We start from the raw sequence: 18,496 nt of genomic DNA, 5'->3' as shown, positions 1-18,496 counted from the left end.
TCAGTATTATTATTATTACTTTTATTATTATTTACTAAATATAGGCACATACTGTTTCATCGTTTTTGTTAACCGTTACCTTTCATTTCACCCTCGGCACAGTGAGGATCCGAGATTACCCGCGATACCTGTTCGAGATTAGGGATTGGGAGCTGTCGGGGCGTCTTGTAGGGACAGAGCAAGATGGGCAGGTGCGTGGGCGGCGCAGCGAGGTGGTCCGACTCGGCCAACCTTGGGGAGACGTGACCGTTTACCGGAACATACCTCCTCTCAAATTCTTCTACGATGTCACCTGTGAGTTTCAATATATTCATTTTCTCACTAGATGTACGGTGAAAAGGTTTAAGAACCCCTTATTCTCTTGTTTTTCCTTTAGCAAACATATCACTTTATACCATCGTGTGGGGGCCTTGCTGGGACCCGGCGTGGACTCTGATTGGCCAGGCAGTGGATTTACTGACCAAGCCCACTTCTGACCCCTCTCCTCCTCTGGCCTGGTGGGACAAAAGCAGGCTGCTCCTGCACGGACGCTGGCGCATGGACATCGAACAAGCCAATCTGCACCAGCTCGCCACTGAGGTACTTCCAACAGCAAGGGTTCTTTCTGGTATTGCGTCATTGACTTTTCGCAGCATCACATCCATCTTCGAGTTCAAATCCCAACTCAAAACATATGTTTTCTCAGTGTTGTTTTTCCTAATGTGTTGCTATGCATTTTCTCTGCGTGACTGTACTATCTGTACTGCGTTGTTCGTTTTCTGTGTCTGATTGTTCATCGTTTTTGTTTATCCAAGATTGTTCATGGTTTGTTTTACTGTATTGATATTTTAAAGCGTCCTTGAGTCTGGAATGGTGCTATAGAAATTAAAGTTCTTCTTTTTATTATTATTATTATTATTATTAAGAATACTGCCTGTTCATTGGGTGATTTCATGTCTGCAGGACCCTTATAACACTACAGAAAACATGCACTGGGAGTGGAACAAGCTCGACTTTGACTGGAACCCTGGACAATTCGTGTTTAAGGGTGACTTGGATGTCAATGTCAGGACCGCTTCAAAGTATGTGACCTTTTTACATTTAAAATCTTAAAACCAGTAATCTAAAAATCTTTTATGCTTGGATAAACCATCATTTTTATATTGAAAACTGAGAACTTGCTGTTTTTAAATTGCAATAGCTTCCATTGTTTTAACGTAGAAACACTGTAAATTTGTAATAATGCTTGGTAAATGTTTGATATTATGTAGACCACCACTAAAGGCTAATGAAAATAATCACCACTTGTAATTGCAATATCTGTCCAATAGGATCCCCAAAATCGTTCAGCTCGAGTCAATATAGACGTCTTCTTGTTCTTTTCAGATATGATGATATCTGTTTCCTACACCTTCCCAACCTGTGCATGACCCTGGACCTGCAGTGGCTTTGCCATGGCAACCCACACGACCACCACTCGGTTATGTTGTGCAGTGCAGACTGCATGGCCGACGTCACCTCTGGACAACCACACGATTCCTACAGGGCCTTCCGCTCAGAAAACCTCAATCTCTCCATCACTATGGACCTTAACCAGAACAGCGGCACAGGTATTTTTTCCCTCCTGTCGAATTTTTCCAGCCTCTACATTTGTTAGTACGCTGCAGTTACCTTGGAATTTTTTCTTTTTATCCACACACACACACACACACACACACACATCATTAGTGCTCTAAAACATTCAGACTATGATAAAATGGTTGTATATCTGTTTGCTTTCAGAGCCCTGCCAGCCTCGAATACTCCTGTATAGCAGCACTCTGCGCTGGATGCAGAACTTCTGGGCCACGTGGACCAGTGTGTCACGGCCCATCTGCAGAGGAAAACTCTTCCACAGCCTCCAGCCCTCCCGCAAGAAGCTCGGCCAGCACTACAAACAGATGTCCTACACAGCTGCATTTCCCCAGCTGCAGGTCACACACTGGGCACTCTGTTTACTCAATCACACTTACACACACACAAAAAAGCATTCTGACGAAATATTCTATGTCTCGACAGACAGATACTGTTGATCTTGTATCTGAGGAAATTCTTACAAAGCACACGGGGGGGGGGGGGAGAGTAGGTCATAATCAAATAGGAACGAGCGATGAATAAAATCTAAATATTCTTGGAATAAGGTTATTTGTAATTATGTTGCACACTTACATTGACCTTAACACGTATAAGTGTATCGCAGCGTAATAAGTATGCTTGTTAGAGTAACATTATTAAATGCACATATCCTTATGAAGGAGCTGCTCCATACTGTAGTCATGTGAGAGAACATTCAGTTTTAGTTGATTAAATCTGCTGCTTTGATCTAGACTTTGATCTAGTGTCCCAGTCACTTTACTGGGGAATTAAGCCCCACACAGATCACAGGGTGAGCGCCCCCTGCTGGCCTCACTAATACCACATCCAGCAACAACCTTAGTTTTCCCCAGGAGGTCTCCCATCCAGGTGCTGGCCAGGCTCAACCCTGCTTAGCATCAGTGGGAAACCAGGTGAGAACTGTAACTCTTGAGGGTAATCCTTGATTTTTTCTGCTGTTTGCAGGTTCATTATTGGGCATCTTTTGCTCAGCATCGGGGAGTTCAGCTGGAGTGTAGTAAGGGTCGTATCTTCACCAGAGGAGCACAGAGGCTTATACCACAGGGTGAGAATGAACACATTACATTTACAACTATAGCATTCATCAGATGTCCTTTTCCAGAGCAACTTATAGAAGTATCATCAAAATCTTTCTCATGCTAGTACAGTAGGTCAGAGTATTTGAATACCATCAAGCTAGAACTCCGTTAGAGAGGAGTGAGTCCAGCATGAAAAACACACTCGTCAAGTTTTTATTTATTTATTTCTTATCATTTAAGTCCTTTGTCAAGACGTCGGTCTTCAGTCTTGGTTTGAAAACTGTTTGGACTACCAGGGGGTCTTCCTTGTACCTTGAAGGATGGTTTTAGCTGTTTTAGCTTTGTAGGCGAACGTGAGTGTTTTTTTAAATCCGAAGTGTTACAGTAGTCCAACCACACGTCCAAACGCCCTGTGTCTGCGGCGTGTAAATAAGCACGTGTTTGTGTGCGTACAGCGGGCACGGTGATGAGGAGGCTGATCTCCGAGTGGAACGTGACTCAGATGGTGAGCGAGCTGTCCTCGGTCACCGTGCACCTGATGTCCTCCAGCTCGGACGAGACAGCCGACCACCAGATCAACGCGCAGGTGAAGAAGACCCATTTACTCAGCCTGTCTTCACTCAGCTATCAGAGACAAAGCAACCGCATGGAGGAGGTGAGACCACGTACTGAGACCACAGCTCAGTCGAAATCATACTGTTAAATCAAACTGTAACGATGACACGACGCTATCCGATTTCTAGCTCATTCGTATCTTCTCATCTTCTAGGATTGTGCTCGAGCTAATGGAAATGTTTAATCTGGGTAAAGAGAATGTGGTGTGTGCATGGTGGGGCAACGGATCGCAGCCTGATCCTGAGCTCCAACGACAGACTGTACACACGTTTTCCTAATTTCCTAATATGTGGGTTTCCTCAGGGTGCTTCGGGTTCCCCCAGCTTCCTAAAGTAATGCCGTTAGCTGGATTAGCTATTCTAATTCGTGTGTGAGAGTGTATATGACTATATGCATTGGATTAGCATCCTGACCAGATCTTCCTGCCCTGTTCTGTGTGTTCCTGGGATAGGGTCCAGATCCATCGCATCAGAAATGTACTAGTCCTGTGACTGAGCCATTGTCCTTTCTGTCTTTAAATGGATGCTTTGTGGATTGTGTAAACCTTTTTTATATGTCGATAAAATGGTATCAACCAATTAGTTACTAGGTGACATTAACGAATAGTTCATATCATTTTTAAGAACGACGGCGTCATCAATTTCGTTTCAAACAGGAAGTCAGTTCAAAGGACGATTGCGACGCCTCCTACACGCACAAGCTGTGTTTGGTGGATCTGCGTGCCTCGTGGACCGCCACCAACAGGAACATCGCGTTCGGTCTGTATGACGGTTACAAGAAGGCGGCCGTACTGAAGAGGAACCTGTCCACAGAAGCGCTGAAGGGCCTGAGGATTGACACGCAACTCCAAGCCAAGAAGCTTAAACGCTCCATGTCCACTTACACCCCTAACACTGCTCTTTCTACTCCTGTCGTACCTACTGCCAATCGCACAGAGAAGAACCAGAACGAAGGTATGCAGTTTTTTAGAATTTTTGATTCATTTAAACTGAATGTATTACAGATACGTTACGGCTGAGTCGGTGTGATTTTGCGGTTTCCAGGCACGTCCATGCTGCAGAAGCTGATCGAGGAGACGGATAAGTTTGTGGTGTTTTCTGAAGAGGACGCCGGAGTGAGCGACCAGCTGAGCGGAATCGCTGCGTGCCAAACAGACGACGTGTACAACCACAACTGGTGCATCGAGCTCATCAACTGTCAGGTAGAGGACAAATCTTCACTTTTATTTTTTGTTCGTTTGGATTGTATCTGAATCGTATCGTCTCACCCTTTCTGTTCGTTTCCGTTCAGATGATGCTGCGAGGCACCGAGACGGCAGGGTGCGTGCTCGTTTCGGCCGCGAAGGCTCAGCTGCTGCAGTGTGAGCATCTTCCAGCTTGGTACAGTGATACGCTGAAGCAGAAGACCACTTGGGCCTGCTCGTTGGACTGTATGCAGTATTTTGCCACCATGGAGCCCAATCCTTCAGAACAGGAGGACTGGCAACTGTGGCTAGAGGCGAGTTCATTTACTTTCCCCGGCTGGATAAGAGCGCCTTCGATAAGTCTCGTCCGGGTCGTCCACATCAGCCAATTTCCATATTCAGTGAAAATTTCAATGAAAGCAGCTGAATTCTGGCTACGGTTTTTAACGCTTAATACAGACAGCATTTGAATTAAACGGAGGCGTGTCCCGTTTTGTGAACACGCAGGTGAAAAACATCGAGGAACACAGGCAGCGGACCCTGGACTCTGTGCAGGAGCTGATGGAGAGCGGGCAGGCTGTCGGCGGCATGGTCAGCACCACTACAGGTACACTGCTGGTCTTGCACTGTAGGGTCGTTTGAGTATATTAAACGATTAAGCTAGCAGACAAATGACGATTAGAACCTGAACTGTGTTAATAAATGTTTGGAAACTGCAAGAGTTTGAAAAACTCAATATACACTGTGTAGCCAAAAGTTTGTGGACACCTGTTTGTGTTATTATAACAGCAAAGAGGGACACAAATCTATAAGGGGATGGTCAACAAGCACATATATGTGTGATATGTCAGGTGTCCACAAAGTTTTGGCAATATAGTGTGTGGATGTGTGAGATGAGGACTAATTTCAACTGAAGTGAAAATAAAGGCTGCCAAACCACTGAACAGTAAAACATATTTAACTACTGGGCATCTTGGGCGTAATTTATTTATATTTGCACTACCGGTCAAAAGTTTGTGGACACTCGACTGAAATGTTTCTCATGATCTTAAAAACTGTTTGATCTGAAGGTGTATGATTAAATGTTTGAAATCGGTGTTGTAGACAAAATATAATCGCGCCGACGTATTCGTTTCTTTCATTAGAAAACTAACATTTTATTTACAAAAAATATTTCTTTAACCGGGCGACTCGGAGTGAAATATTCCAGAAAGCAGCCGGTAGGAGTCCAGCGTCGGTGTGAACTCCTTTAATACTGTTTAAAAAGCATCTCAGGGAAATTCCTCAAGAAATCGGTTTAGAAAATGCCAAGAATACATTTCTGGAAATTCTACACAAAAAGGGTGTCTAAACTTTTGACCGGAATTGTATATGTTTTATTTATGTGAGCGACATTCAGTTGAGTTTCACAACAGTAACTTCAGTCATGCCAGGACAGATACTGTGTACAATGTCACAGCAGTTTGTTGATTTGCATCTTAACGTTAACGTTGTGACAAAAAGCGTGGATATGTTCTGTACGTGTACCTTAGACTGGAACCAGCCGTCGTCACACGTGCAGGAGACTCAGCAGGTCCAGCGCATTATCTCACGTTGCAGCTGCCGCATGTACTACGTCGGCTACAGTCACGATATCGACCCAGAGCTAGCGACACAGATCAAACCTCCAGAAATACGTGACCGCCATGAAAAAGAGGATCTGCTCAAGAAGCAGGCTGGTAGGGCCCAACAAACGTTGCTAAAACTCAGCGTTATTGTATTGTGGGAGTATGTAAATAAAGCCTCCATTCCCGTTCTTCCTGCCAGGTGCGGTAGACACCTTCACACTCATTCATAATGATCTGGAGATCTCCACCAACCCAGTGCAGTATGCTATGATTCTGGACATAGTCAACAACCTCCTGCTACACGTCGAACCCAGACGCAAGGTTAGAGATTTTTACAAGTTGTCCTTAACGCTGCTGGGTTTAAAGAGACAGGGCTTTCTAATCTCACTGTTGATGACTCACAGGAGCACAGCGAGAAGAAACAGCGTGTGCGCTTCCAGCTGGAGATCTCCAGCAATCCCGAGGAGCAGCGCAGCAGCATTCTGCACCTGCAGGAGGCAGTCCGCCAGCATGTGGCCCAGATTAGGCGACTCGAGAAGCAGATCTACTCCAACATAAGGGTCGGTGTCTAAAATCTGACAACGCTTCAGTTTTTTTTTCTGTTGTTTGGTGGACCTAGCTCAGTCCACTAAATATGTCGAAACAAATATGTACCATATTTTCAGCATTGATTGATTCATTGGTTTAGCTGTGGTGCTTCCTAAGGCCAGGTTTAAGATTCACTGAATTATCTGGACTACACATGGGTTAGAATGCTGTATGTGTTTGTGATGAGGTTAAATGTTAGGAGATTTTCCTGGTATGAGAACTATACAACACAATATTACGGTTTTCGAAATGGCACATTATATGCACTGTATCATAACAATGTAGAAAATATTGTTTTGTCTTATTTTTTAATAAAGTACCCCGTTTAAAAAGCAGGTTTAGTTAACGTTATGGTAATTCTCTAAATGGACATGGCTTTAGGGCTTTTTTTCTCAGTACGTTTACATGTTCTCACACTTTGTTTGGATTCCTGCAGTCCCAGCTTGAGGAACTAAGAGGAGACGAGCTGTCTGACATCAATATTCGCCTGCAGAATCAGCTCAATCAGGAGAAGACTGACCTGCAAATGAAAAGTGAGGAGCTCAACATCCTCATCAGGTGGGTATGCATTGGAGCAGCATGAGTATCAGGTTGAAAAAATGAATTGTCTTCGTGACTGACCACAGTACTGCAAGACCAATTCTTTTTTTTCCCCCTGATATACACTGAAGACATTTAGGTTTGAGATCAAAATATGAATTTGAGACAGTAGATTGGAATTTCAGCTTTCATTTCCTGATATTTGCATATAGATGTGTTAAACAATGTAAAACATGGCACCTTTGGTGGCAGACTGCCCAATTTTTAACTGAACAAAAATATTTGAACAGGTAGACTTAATATTTGGTTGCATATCCCTTGCTTGCAATAACTGCATCAATAACATCAGCAAACTCTTGCATTCTTCTTTTGTGATGCTTTTCCAGGCGTTTACCAAAACTTCTTTCAGTTGTTGTTGGGAGGTTTCTTCCTTCAGTCTCCTCTTCAGAGGGTGAAATACTGTTCAACTGGGTTAAGGTCTGGTGATTGACTTGGCCAGTTTAAAACCTTACACTTTTCCCCTTGATGAAGTCCTTTGTTGTGTAGGCGGTGTGATTTGGGTCATTATCTTGCTGCATGATGAAGTTCCTCCTGATTAGAGTCGATACATTTCTCTGTTTGGCAGACATATTGTTCCTTTAAACTTCTGAATTTATTCTGTTGCTACCATCATAAGTTACATCATCAATAAAGATTAGTGATCCTCTTCCAGAAGCAGCCATGCAAGTCCACGACGCTACCTCCACCATGTTTCACAGATGAGCTTTTATGTTTTGGATCATGAGCAGGTCCTTTCTTTATCCACTTTGGCCTTTCTATCACTTTGATAGAGGTTCATCTTGGTTACAGAACTTCTGTGTTTCCGTGTGAGTTCCAGTCTGGCTTTCTGATTCTTACTGCTGTTGAGTGGTTGGCATCTTGTGGTATGGCCTCTATATTTCTGCTCTCGAAGTCTTCTTTGAACGGTGGATTGTGATAACTTCACTTCTGCCCTGTGGAGGTTGTTGATGATGCCAGTGTTTTTCTCACAGCTCTCAGAAGGTTTGTCGTGTTCTATGTCTGGTTGTTAGTACACCAGTGGTTTATTTCTTTTTCAGGACATTACAAATTGTTGCATTGGCTATGCCCAATGTTTGTGCAATGGCTCTGATCGATTTTCCGTCTTTTCTCAGCTTCAAAATTACTTGCTTTTCTCCCATAGACAGCTCTCTGATCTTCATGTTGGTTTATCCTTCTGAACAACAAATCTTCACAGGTGAAACCCAGAGCTCAAACCAAGAGTAGACATTCAGAACTGTTAATTGTTTAAACAATCAATCTAACAGGGCACAACTGGGCAACAAGAAACACCTCTCAGTCAAATTTTCCAGTATTTTTGATCACTTAAAAAATGGGTGGGTTCAAACAAAAGGTGGCATGCTTTAAGTTGTTTAAAACAACTAGATGTAAATGAAAGCTGAAATTCTGATCTATCATTTGAATATCTTTTGATCTCGAAACAACATGTCTTCAGCGTATACAAATAATAATAGCAATAATAATAATAATAATAATAATTGACCTTGCTGGGAATAGTATTTGTGTAGTTAGGTGATTATATTGAAAAGTTGACATAAATAAGCGCACTTTTTCCAGGTGTTTTAAGGACTTCCAGCTGCAGCGGGCGAATAAGCTGGAACTGCGAAAGCCTCCAGAAGACGTGAGTGTGGCGCGTCGTACCGAAATCTATTTTGCTCAGGCGCGCTGGTGTCTCACAGAGGAGGACGGACAGCTGGGCATCGCTGAGCTCGAGTTGCAGAGGTTCATGTACAGCAAGGTGAGCTTGGTATCTACAGCAAATTGTTGCCCTCAACCCAAAACACCCAACATGGTTGATTCACTTCCAGTTAGGCCACTTCAGGCTCGACTCACTTCCTCACTCCAGTCGAACTGCACGACGGTTTGATTGGAACCCGACCGAGACCACCTTGCTCAGGCCATCTCTGACTGGTTGTTGTGGCCTGCAGCTGAGTGTTCTCAAAGAGAAAAATGCACCAAAGTTCGATTCGAACAGGCTAAACGCTTCATATGTGAAAGCACTCTTAGGATATTTTATGGAAAAAGAACAACATTGCTGAGAAATTGTAAAGAATTCTACATTTACAATGGGAAATAAGTTCTCACTTTGATTATCAGCATAATCCACATCAGTCTGATTTCAAGTCACTGGTGCCTCATTATCTTCTCTTCACTCCACTTCTTGCTGTCCGTGCCACCTGTGCATGCATCCCGTGAAACAGAATTGAGTAGGTTTATATTATATTATTGGCAGAAAAACACAATTTTGGTCGAAACCTGAATTTTCCAGCCCGCTCCACGTATGACTTTAGTTTATATAATTATCTGGTTGTGTATTAATGGCGGCTTGGTGTTCTCCATGCTCTTTATGTGCAGGTATGGTAAAGATTTATTGACATTTTTCTCTTGTATATCTGTCTATGTATTTTTTTTTATATATGACACATTTTTATTGAAAAAACATCGAAGATAACAAGAAAATTGCCAAAGAAAATACATTTCATGTACATTTTTAACTCCCCCCAACGCCCCTTTTAGTTTGCCCTTTATACTGTGGGTTATTCTTTCCAGTGCAATACAGTGTGACAGATCTTTCAGCCAATGATCAATGGATGGGCGGTCTATGTTCTTCCAGTAAAATGCTACTATAAACGTCTTGCAAGAACTAGACGAATGTCAATCATTTGAATGTGATAACCTGATCATGATAAGCTTACAGGAATTCACCCCAAAGCACGTATTTCAGGGGACATTGGAATTGGCTTTGAGCGAATTGAGGAAATTAGTGTTGTCACTTTTTGATCACCGCACATTCCCAGATACAATGAAAGAGTGTTCCCTTGTGTTTTTGGCATTTAAAACGGATATCTGGGATGTTTGGGTTAAACCTATTTCACTTTTCAGGTGTGACTTAAGTACGCATTACGCAGTTGTATTGGATCAGCTGAAATCTAGTATTGATTCTGGGCTCTAACACACATCTGTCTCCATTTTGAATCTGAAAGGTCATATAGCAGATCTGTACCCCAGGTGACTCTCTTGGATTCAGATGATTCTTTAGACCTGTTAAGAAATTTGCAATAAAACTTCTGCTGTATTTCTATTTACATCTGCTCTTTTTGTCTATTAACTCTTGATGAGGTATAAATAATTGAACACTAAGGTGAAAGTCGTTTCATTTATTTCTGCTTTTCCTACAGCTGAACAAATCTGATGACACAGCAGAACATCTTTTGGAACTTGGCTGGTTCACGATGAATAACCTGCTTCCCAATGCTGCTTACAAGGTACTGCATTGTGCACTCATGCAAACATGAAAACTACTCACTGTTTCTTTCACCTGAAGCTTCCGGACACGGGGAACTCGACTAGTCGCGTTTCTGTGAAAGTACAACTTTATTAGCTTGGTTTTCGAGAGATCACTACCAAGACGATGATTAAATATAACTTTACTGTATAACTGTTATGATGTCGGCTCAGATTTTCTAAGTCTTATAACTTTTCTACTTGGTCTCTCTTGTGCAGCACGTGAGGGTACGTATGGTATTAAGTATGTTTGTCAGTCATCTTTCGCCATTTCAACTGTAGAAAATGCACTATAATGCCAAACGTTTGTGGACACCTGACCCTCACACCCATATGTAGATCTTCCCCAAACTGGTGCCACAAACCTGTTCCAGCATGGTAGTGCACTAGTGCACTTTAGGGTGGCTGTGGTCACTGAACCCCAAGTTGCTCCCGATGGCAAGTTAGCGCCTTGCATGGCAGCTCTGCTACCATTGGTGTGTGTGAGACAGTGTAAAGTGCTTTGGAACCACTAAGGTTAAAAAAGCACTATATAAGTGCTCCATGAAGACATGGTTTGCCAAGAACTGCCAAGTCTCCTGCACAAAGCCCTGACCTCAACCATTTGGGTTGAACTGGAATCCTGACTCCTCCCCTAACATCAGTGCCTGCCCTCTAGTGGCTGAATGGGCACACATTCCCACAGCCACGCTCCAAAATCTAGTGCTAAGCCTTCGCAGAGGAACGGAGGTTATTATTATAACAGCAAAGGGGGACTAAATCTGGAATAGGATTTTAAAAATGCACAATTGGATATGATAGTTAGGTGTCCACAAACTTGCTGTCTGATCAGAAAAGCTTGCAGGAATTTACTGTTTTATTTATATATACATTATTTGCTTGATATTAGTCCTACATTTTCATCTGATTTTTTTTGTTTGTTTTCCTATATACTCATCTGCCACTGCTATACTAGATTAGCATTTTTGGTTTAAAAAAGAAGAAGAATATGAATAAAAAATAGAACCATACAAGTTTTAGCATGAGCGCGCTCTAAACGCGAGTCACATGATACGTGTTGTGGTTCTCTGCACTACTGTTTTGCACTGTAGGTGGTGTTGCGTCCGCAGAGCCCCTGCCAATCAGGACGACAGCTCGCCCTCCGCATCTTCAGCAAAGTTCGTCCCCCTGTGGGCGGGATTTCCGTCAAAGAGCATTTTGAGGTCATTTGCATAGACGTCTACCCGTGCAAGCTTTGAAAGTGCTTGAGAAAATAGTCCTGTGAACATTTGCTTTGCACCATGTTAAAATCTGTTTTAATGACTAGGTCAATGTGGTCCCACTTACCATCCAGCTGATGTACCACTTCTTCAAGAGAATGATGGGGTTTTTCTTCCCTGGAAGAAATGTGGAGGAGGAGGAAGTCGGAGACGAGGAGGATAAGTTACGAATGGTCACCACAGGTTCGAACGGTTATATTTCAAATGAGCTACGCTCTTTCCTTTGACTTTTTTTTTTCTTCTTTTCCTTTCCTCCGTGTAGCCCTGACATGCCGATATCCGTACCGCTGTGCCTGCCGGTCAATATTAGTTTGATCTGTTCTGCGCGTCGGGAATATCGGCTTTCTAATGGCTGCGCCCAAGGCCACACTGATAGCTATTAAAAGCTCAGCTCACTGACATTGAGTGGAGATCCTCATGATCAGAGCCAAAAATATTCCTCAAGTACAAGTAAAACTACTTAGAAAAATGATTACTCAAGTGAAAGTAATAATGTTAATAATTACTTGAGTAAGCATAATAAAGTATCCAATGAGAAGACTACTCAGGTAGCATGTTACTAGTTATTTCAGATCTGATTCAAATGAATCTTAGACTGCATGAAGGACCATAAGTCTCTCGTCTCCTTGAAAGTCTGTCTGTTCTGTTTATATGATGCACATAAATCCTGGCTTCAAGATGAACCAGCGTATCCTTGTCCTGTGATAGGTACAATAACACACAACCTGTCATTTCCAACACCCCAAAAAACCACAGTTGACTGTCTTTATTTTCCCAACATGTTAACAACACAAACCTGTCAGCATCTGCATTTAAACAAGACAACAGAGAACAAAAGTACAGACTATGGAACAGAACAGATGAGAGAGTCTTTCGGCCATTATTTCCCAGGACCGAGCCGCTAAGAAAGTGAGCGGTTGTTGCGGATGCGTTCAGACCACTGCAGCTTACCGCGAGACTCGCTGCTTCATTATACGTGGTATAAGCGAATTAATAATACTACGTTTATTCATTAACGTTTAAGAGTAACGGAGGAATGCCACCAAACGTAGTGAAGGAAAAGTACATTTCTGTGATTAAAAATGAACTCGAGTGAGAGTATAAGTATGGCCAGTTATTCTTAAAATTACATTTTTATTTTTGCACAAAGTTAATGTAGCGCGTTATGTACCCACCTCTGCTCATGATATACAAGGTCATCCTGATGTGTGCACAATAAAAGTTTCTGAAATCCCTCCTCCATCGCTCACAATGCAGGTGTTGCAAAACCAAGGCAGCTATCTGAGGACTCTATAGTGGGGCTGGGACCCAGTAAAGGAGTCACGCAGGGGATCAATCGCACATCAGGGGTCCGGAGGTCATTCCGTAAACCGCTGGAGGTAATGCCACATTTTAGCCATTTCACAATATCATTAAAACGTTTGGCAAACTGATGGCGGTTTACGTTACTGTGTATAACTCAGTGTCTTTTTAGTAAAACAAAACAACAACAACAAACACGCCTCGATACCTGGACTGATATAAGAACCAGCTGAGAGGCTAAAACTATGCTGTTTGATTTGTGTCCAGCATCCTATAGATGACATCGATAAAATGAAAGAGAGAGCTGCCATGAACAACTCATTCATCTATATAAAAATCCCTCAGGTTCCTCTTTGTGTCAGCTACAAGGTGAGTGCTGCACCAAACCCCTGGTTAGTTTTCTTCACTGCAAGTTGTTATCATGGATAAACGCTTCAGAGTGGTGGTGTTCTCTGTAATTGTGCAGGGTGAAAAGAGCAGTGTTGACTGGAAGGATCTGAACCTGGTGCTGCCCTGTTTAGAGTACCACAACAACACTTGGACGTGGCTGGATTTTGCCATGGCTGTTAAAAGAGACAGTCGAAAAGCTCTGGTTGCCCAGGTACTAAAGCCCAGGCTAGATTATTAGATGACGTTTGCAGCTCTGATCAACATGTGAAATGATAGTGAGGCTGATTTTGGATAGGGGGATTTGGCTTTAAATCAGAAATGTTCAAGAAAATAATTTTAAAAAGCATGTACACTACTGGTCAAAAGTTTGTGGACACTCGACTGCAGTGTTTCTCAGCCTTTTGATCTGAAGGTGTGTGATTAAATGTTCGAAATCGGTGTCCAACACAAAAATATAATCGTGCCGACGTATTCATTTCTTTCATTAGAAAGTGAACATTTTATTTACAAAATTTTTTATTTTTTTTTTAAACTGACGACTGAAATATTTCCGGAACGCAGCCGATAAGTGTCCAGCATATGTCGGAACTCCTTTACTACTGTTTAAAAAGCGTCTCAGGGAAATTCCTCAAGAAATCGGGCGAGAAAAAAAGCCAAGAATACATTTCTGGAAATTCTAGCCAAAAATGGCGTCTACTTTGAAGATGATGTAATATTACATTTATTAGATTTTTTTTTTTTTTTTTATCACGACATAATTCCCATAGTTCCATTTGTGTTACTCAAGAGTTTTGATGACTTTATTATTGTTCTAAAATGTGGAGAAAAATAAAATAAAATAAAGAATGAGTGTGTTTTAAACTTTTGACCTGTAGTGTACATGTGAAATATCATCATAATGTGGGATACTCGCAATATTATCATCTGGTTAAGTAGTTAATCGTTATTTTTTTAAAAAACTAAAAATGAAAGTCCTCGATTCTCAATAATATGGGTGAAAAAGTCTAATTGTTCTCTCTTGCATAATTCACTTCCACACTTCCTGGCCAAAGTGCTTTTTGTTAAAATAAAAAAAAGGCTGATAATGCAATATGCACACTGAACCATAACAAAGCTCTTACCAGTCTCGGCTTGTGTTGCCTTACTAACTAGCCTAGCCTGCAGTCTACATTAATTATTAATTCATTAAAACCTCTAGAATAGAGCTCAGCTAAAACGATTAAACTGATAGTCCGCTCCTTACTCTCCGTGAAGTTTCCAGCGCTTCTTAGAAACACGTTCCTCTCTGCGTGAAGCTGCATAAAATGTCAACTCTTAAAGCAAGGCATCATCTCATTCAGTCTTTAGACATACCTTTCTGATGGACAGTGAGTGCGATGAGCGCCCTTCATAATCACTCGAGCTACGATTACACGTCTCTGTCCCTAGGAGTTCCTGCATACGTGTGTAAATATACGCACGTCCTACTGCACACGAAGAAATCGATGAATAATGTTCTATGCATACTGTAGAAACGTACTTATGCCGGGTCACACGCGACGGGGTTGATAACCGGAACCGCATATCATATGAACGAAGGTGAAATAACCTTTTACTCCACCTTATCTTGCAGACTTGATGGGCTGATTCAACGAAAAAACAAAAAAAAGATTAGTTACAGGAAGTGGCCATGTAATCTCACAGGCGGAAATATATATTAAATGCACAGAACTCTTTTGTACTTTTGTTTTAATCCTTTCCTTGTTTTTTGTGGGGGTTGGGGAACTCCTGGACAGATGATAAAAGAGAAGCTGCGTCTGAAGCCTGCCTCAGCATCTGAGTCTCGAGGAAAGGCAGCAGAAGGAAAGGCTGACAGCGGCCTGCAGCAGCAGATGGAGGACGAGAAAGCCCGGCTGCTGATCGGCCTCAGCTCCACCGACAAGAGCTCCAGCAAGAAGATCTTCAGCCGCCACAAGTGATTCCTCTCCGATGATACGACAGTGTGGAGAGATTAAGCACACTGGAGTCTCACATATCTCTCTCTCTCTCTCTCTCTCTCTCTCTTTCTCTCTCTGCTTCCTTTATTCTAGATGAAGAGCCGAGCAAACATTTCAAAAATCGATATCAAATAAAATTACCGAGACTCTCCTCTCGCTTTTAGAGGTCCATGCTGGCTGTGGATTTCTGATACCCCGAGGAAGACGTCCTCTTGTCTCTCAATGCCGACAGCGTGAAGGACAGTTTGATCGTCATCCTCCTGAAGAGCACAGTGTCCTTTTAGGGATCAATGTTAAACTCTCACACATTTGCTTTTGTGCCAGAAGTGTTTCACATTTCGTCGTTGTTCAGTGCACTATACGCCGCAGTCTTCACTGATCAGGATAGCCATTTCAGCGAGCCCTCAGGTGTTTAAGATGTTATTAGTGTTGTGTTCATTTCAGGAGAGTATCAAGCACACAGATTAGTTGTGTTTTAATGACCGCCAACATCTCTTCCTGCTGGCACAGGAGACCCTGCAGAGTCTAAAGGAAAGTATTACACCCCATTTTATGCACTTCGGGGGAAAAACCAAGAGGGATCAGCAAATGGGTTTCGCTCCAGAGATATACCTAATATGTAATATTTCACATACGCTAAAATGCATTTACATTCACTTACCTAATGCCTTGACCACTTAACAAGTTGCACTCTAACTGAAAAGGCCCTTAAGAATTTATTCTTTAAAGCTCAATATATAACTATAATTCCAGAAAGTAGCAGGTATTGAATAGTATATTGTTGGTTGTTCTAAGATTTACTGTGCTTACATTTGTGCAATATCTCGACACAAAGTAGACTAAATATCCATTGGTCTATTAATCGTTTTATGATCTTGATATTCCTGGGGAGCTTTTGTTTGTTTGTTTGTTTGTAATGTTTTTTTGGAGCATTCTTGATCATTTTAACACTATGGCACTTTTTTTGTCGTTTTTTGTGCCCTTTCAATTAAAATCCTGATGTTATATATTGCTGTTGAATTTTAATTTATTTTTCAGTTTCGGGAAAAGAAACAAATGGGAATCATTTCAGCTTAAGTGTTAAATGTTTTTCAGTTATCAGGGTGTTGGTACTGTCTTTCGATTATGTTGATTTTCGATATCAACACGCTTTGTAAATGATTTTTCAGTATTAAAAATCAAAGCTCCATATGAAACCTCTTGTATTGTTCTGTAGGAGATCGCCTCCAGTCGAGTAAGGGTCACGATCACGCCCGTCCAATTGGTCTTTCGTTAGTGGACGCTCCTGACATTTGGTTCATCGCATTTTGTGTGTTATCGGACTCGACAATCTCAGTTCATACAGCTGAAACGTCCACTCTCTCTCAACGAACAGCTCAGTCATTGGATACACTTCAGAGCAAGGGTGTCCGATCGTATCCGGAAAGGGCCGGTGTGGGTGCAGGTTTTCATTCCAACCAAGCAGAATCCAATAAAGCAGCAGATGAGTAGCATGCTGCGTGCCTGACCTTATCCAGGGAACATTGTTATAGATTGTAACAGCTCTTGATCCAGTCAGATGTCAAAAAATCTGGCATTAGCGGGGTTCAAGTACATGCTTTCCCCATAACGACTGCCCATTAATACTTGTTACAAAAGAGCCAGTCAACTTCTGGAGTATATTTGTGAGATTAAGTCACATTTCTTTCTGTTCACTGTAAATCACCGGTCTTCTTATTTATTCATTTTACAATATAATAACTTAAAATACACTGGATCAAAGCACTTACCACTTTGGATGATATTTTCCTATACTGTCATGGTCGGCTCCCGTTCATATTACTGTGGTTACTGAGAGTAATGAAGAAAATATAGCTTTACCTACAACACATTTTATTAAGGCCAATGTATCCCACGTGAAGATGTAGTAGGATATGTAGCCTCTGTTCTCCTGGATCAGTCAAAGTTAAACTGATATCAAACACCCAGCCTCCTCTCTGGCCTTGCAGCTCTGACAGTAAAGTTCAGTCATTTATATTTATATACCACAGTGCTATTGCTCAAATCTAACCGATCTAAACGATGATTTCTATTCAAGAACAGATTACTTCCAGCTGCAACTGAATGCACTGTGGTTTCTCAATAGTATGATGGATAGTTTACTGTAGCTACAAGGTCCCTAGTTTGGTCCTGAACCTCTTGTGTGAGATCTCTGGTTTGACCACTTTAAATTGCCCCTAGGTATGAGTGTGTATGTGTGCCTTGTGATGGACTAGCATCCCATTCAACGTGTATTCCCACTGTAGGCCCAGTGCTCCTGGGATAGACTCCGAATCCACAGTTACTCTAACCAGGATAAACTGGTTACTGAAGATGAAAGAATGAACTACAAAAAAGGTCTGGTGAGGGAAACTGTTAATAGCTGTTATAATGTACACTGATCAGCCATAACGTTGTTGAGATCCCACTTGCGCCGCCAAAACTGACCTGTCGAGGCATGGACTCCACAAGACCTCTGAATCTGGAACCAAGACGTTAGCAGCAGATCCTTCAAGTCTTGTAAGTTGTGAGGTGGGACCTCCACGGATCTGTTCGTCCAGGACATCCCACAGATACTCGATCGGATTGTGATCTGGGGAATTTGGAGGCCGAGTCAACACCTTGAACTCTTTGTCATGTTTCTCAAAACATTCCTGAACAGGTTTTGCGTTGTGGCAGGGAGCATTAACCTGTTGAAAGAGGCCACTGATATTAGAGAATACAGTTGCCATGAAGGTGGTGCTTCAACAATTTAAGTTTAGGTAGGTGGTACGTGACAAAGTAACATCCACATGAATGCCAGGACCCAAGGTTTCCCAGCAGAACATTTCCCAGAGCATCACACCTTCTCTGCCGGCTTGCTCTATAAGACTTGAAGTTTTAGCGATGCTCTGACCCAGTCGTCTAGCCGTCACAATCTGGCCCATGTCAAGGTCGCTCAGATCCTTACGCTTGTCCATTTTTCCTGCTTCCAACACACCGACTTGGAGAGCTGACTGTTCAC

At 42.2% G+C, this 18,496-nt stretch overlaps 1 protein-coding gene across 2 annotated transcripts in view; it reads left to right on the top strand.

Moving 5' to 3' along the window:
• Positions 1-16,481, top strand: part of LOC108277914 (bridge-like lipid transfer protein family member 2) — a 31,894-nt gene extending 15,413 nt beyond the window's left edge. For both annotated transcript variants that reach the window (XM_017490971.3, XM_053687365.1), the window contains exons 18-40: positions 103-294; positions 377-579; positions 943-1,061; positions 1,366-1,589; positions 1,762-1,952; positions 2,578-2,677; positions 3,107-3,306; positions 3,922-4,219; positions 4,310-4,467; positions 4,557-4,763; positions 4,957-5,056; positions 5,982-6,167; positions 6,256-6,377; positions 6,461-6,616; positions 7,081-7,202; positions 8,820-9,000; positions 10,442-10,528; positions 11,639-11,749; positions 11,854-11,989; positions 13,064-13,185; positions 13,376-13,477; positions 13,575-13,709; positions 15,274-16,481. In XM_017490971.3, the coding sequence (XP_017346460.1) occupies positions 103-294; positions 377-579; positions 943-1,061; positions 1,366-1,589; positions 1,762-1,952; positions 2,578-2,677; positions 3,107-3,306; positions 3,922-4,219; positions 4,310-4,467; positions 4,557-4,763; positions 4,957-5,056; positions 5,982-6,167; positions 6,256-6,377; positions 6,461-6,616; positions 7,081-7,202; positions 8,820-9,000; positions 10,442-10,528; positions 11,639-11,749; positions 11,854-11,989; positions 13,064-13,185; positions 13,376-13,477; positions 13,575-13,709; positions 15,274-15,456 (3,635 nt within the window). In that variant the 3' untranslated portion in view covers positions 15,457-16,481. The remainder of the gene's footprint in view (positions 1-102; positions 295-376; positions 580-942; positions 1,062-1,365; positions 1,590-1,761; positions 1,953-2,577; positions 2,678-3,106; positions 3,307-3,921; positions 4,220-4,309; positions 4,468-4,556; positions 4,764-4,956; positions 5,057-5,981; positions 6,168-6,255; positions 6,378-6,460; positions 6,617-7,080; positions 7,203-8,819; positions 9,001-10,441; positions 10,529-11,638; positions 11,750-11,853; positions 11,990-13,063; positions 13,186-13,375; positions 13,478-13,574; positions 13,710-15,273) is intronic.
• Positions 16,482-18,496: the final 2,015 nt, after the last annotated feature.

Source organism: Ictalurus punctatus, chromosome 17 (assembly GCF_001660625.3).
Source record: "Ictalurus punctatus breed USDA103 chromosome 17, Coco_2.0, whole genome shotgun sequence".
Classification (NCBI taxonomy): Eukaryota; Metazoa; Chordata; class Actinopteri; order Siluriformes; family Ictaluridae; genus Ictalurus; species Ictalurus punctatus.
Note: the sequence above shows the minus strand (reverse complement) of the source record. Positions and strands in the feature narration are given on the sequence as shown.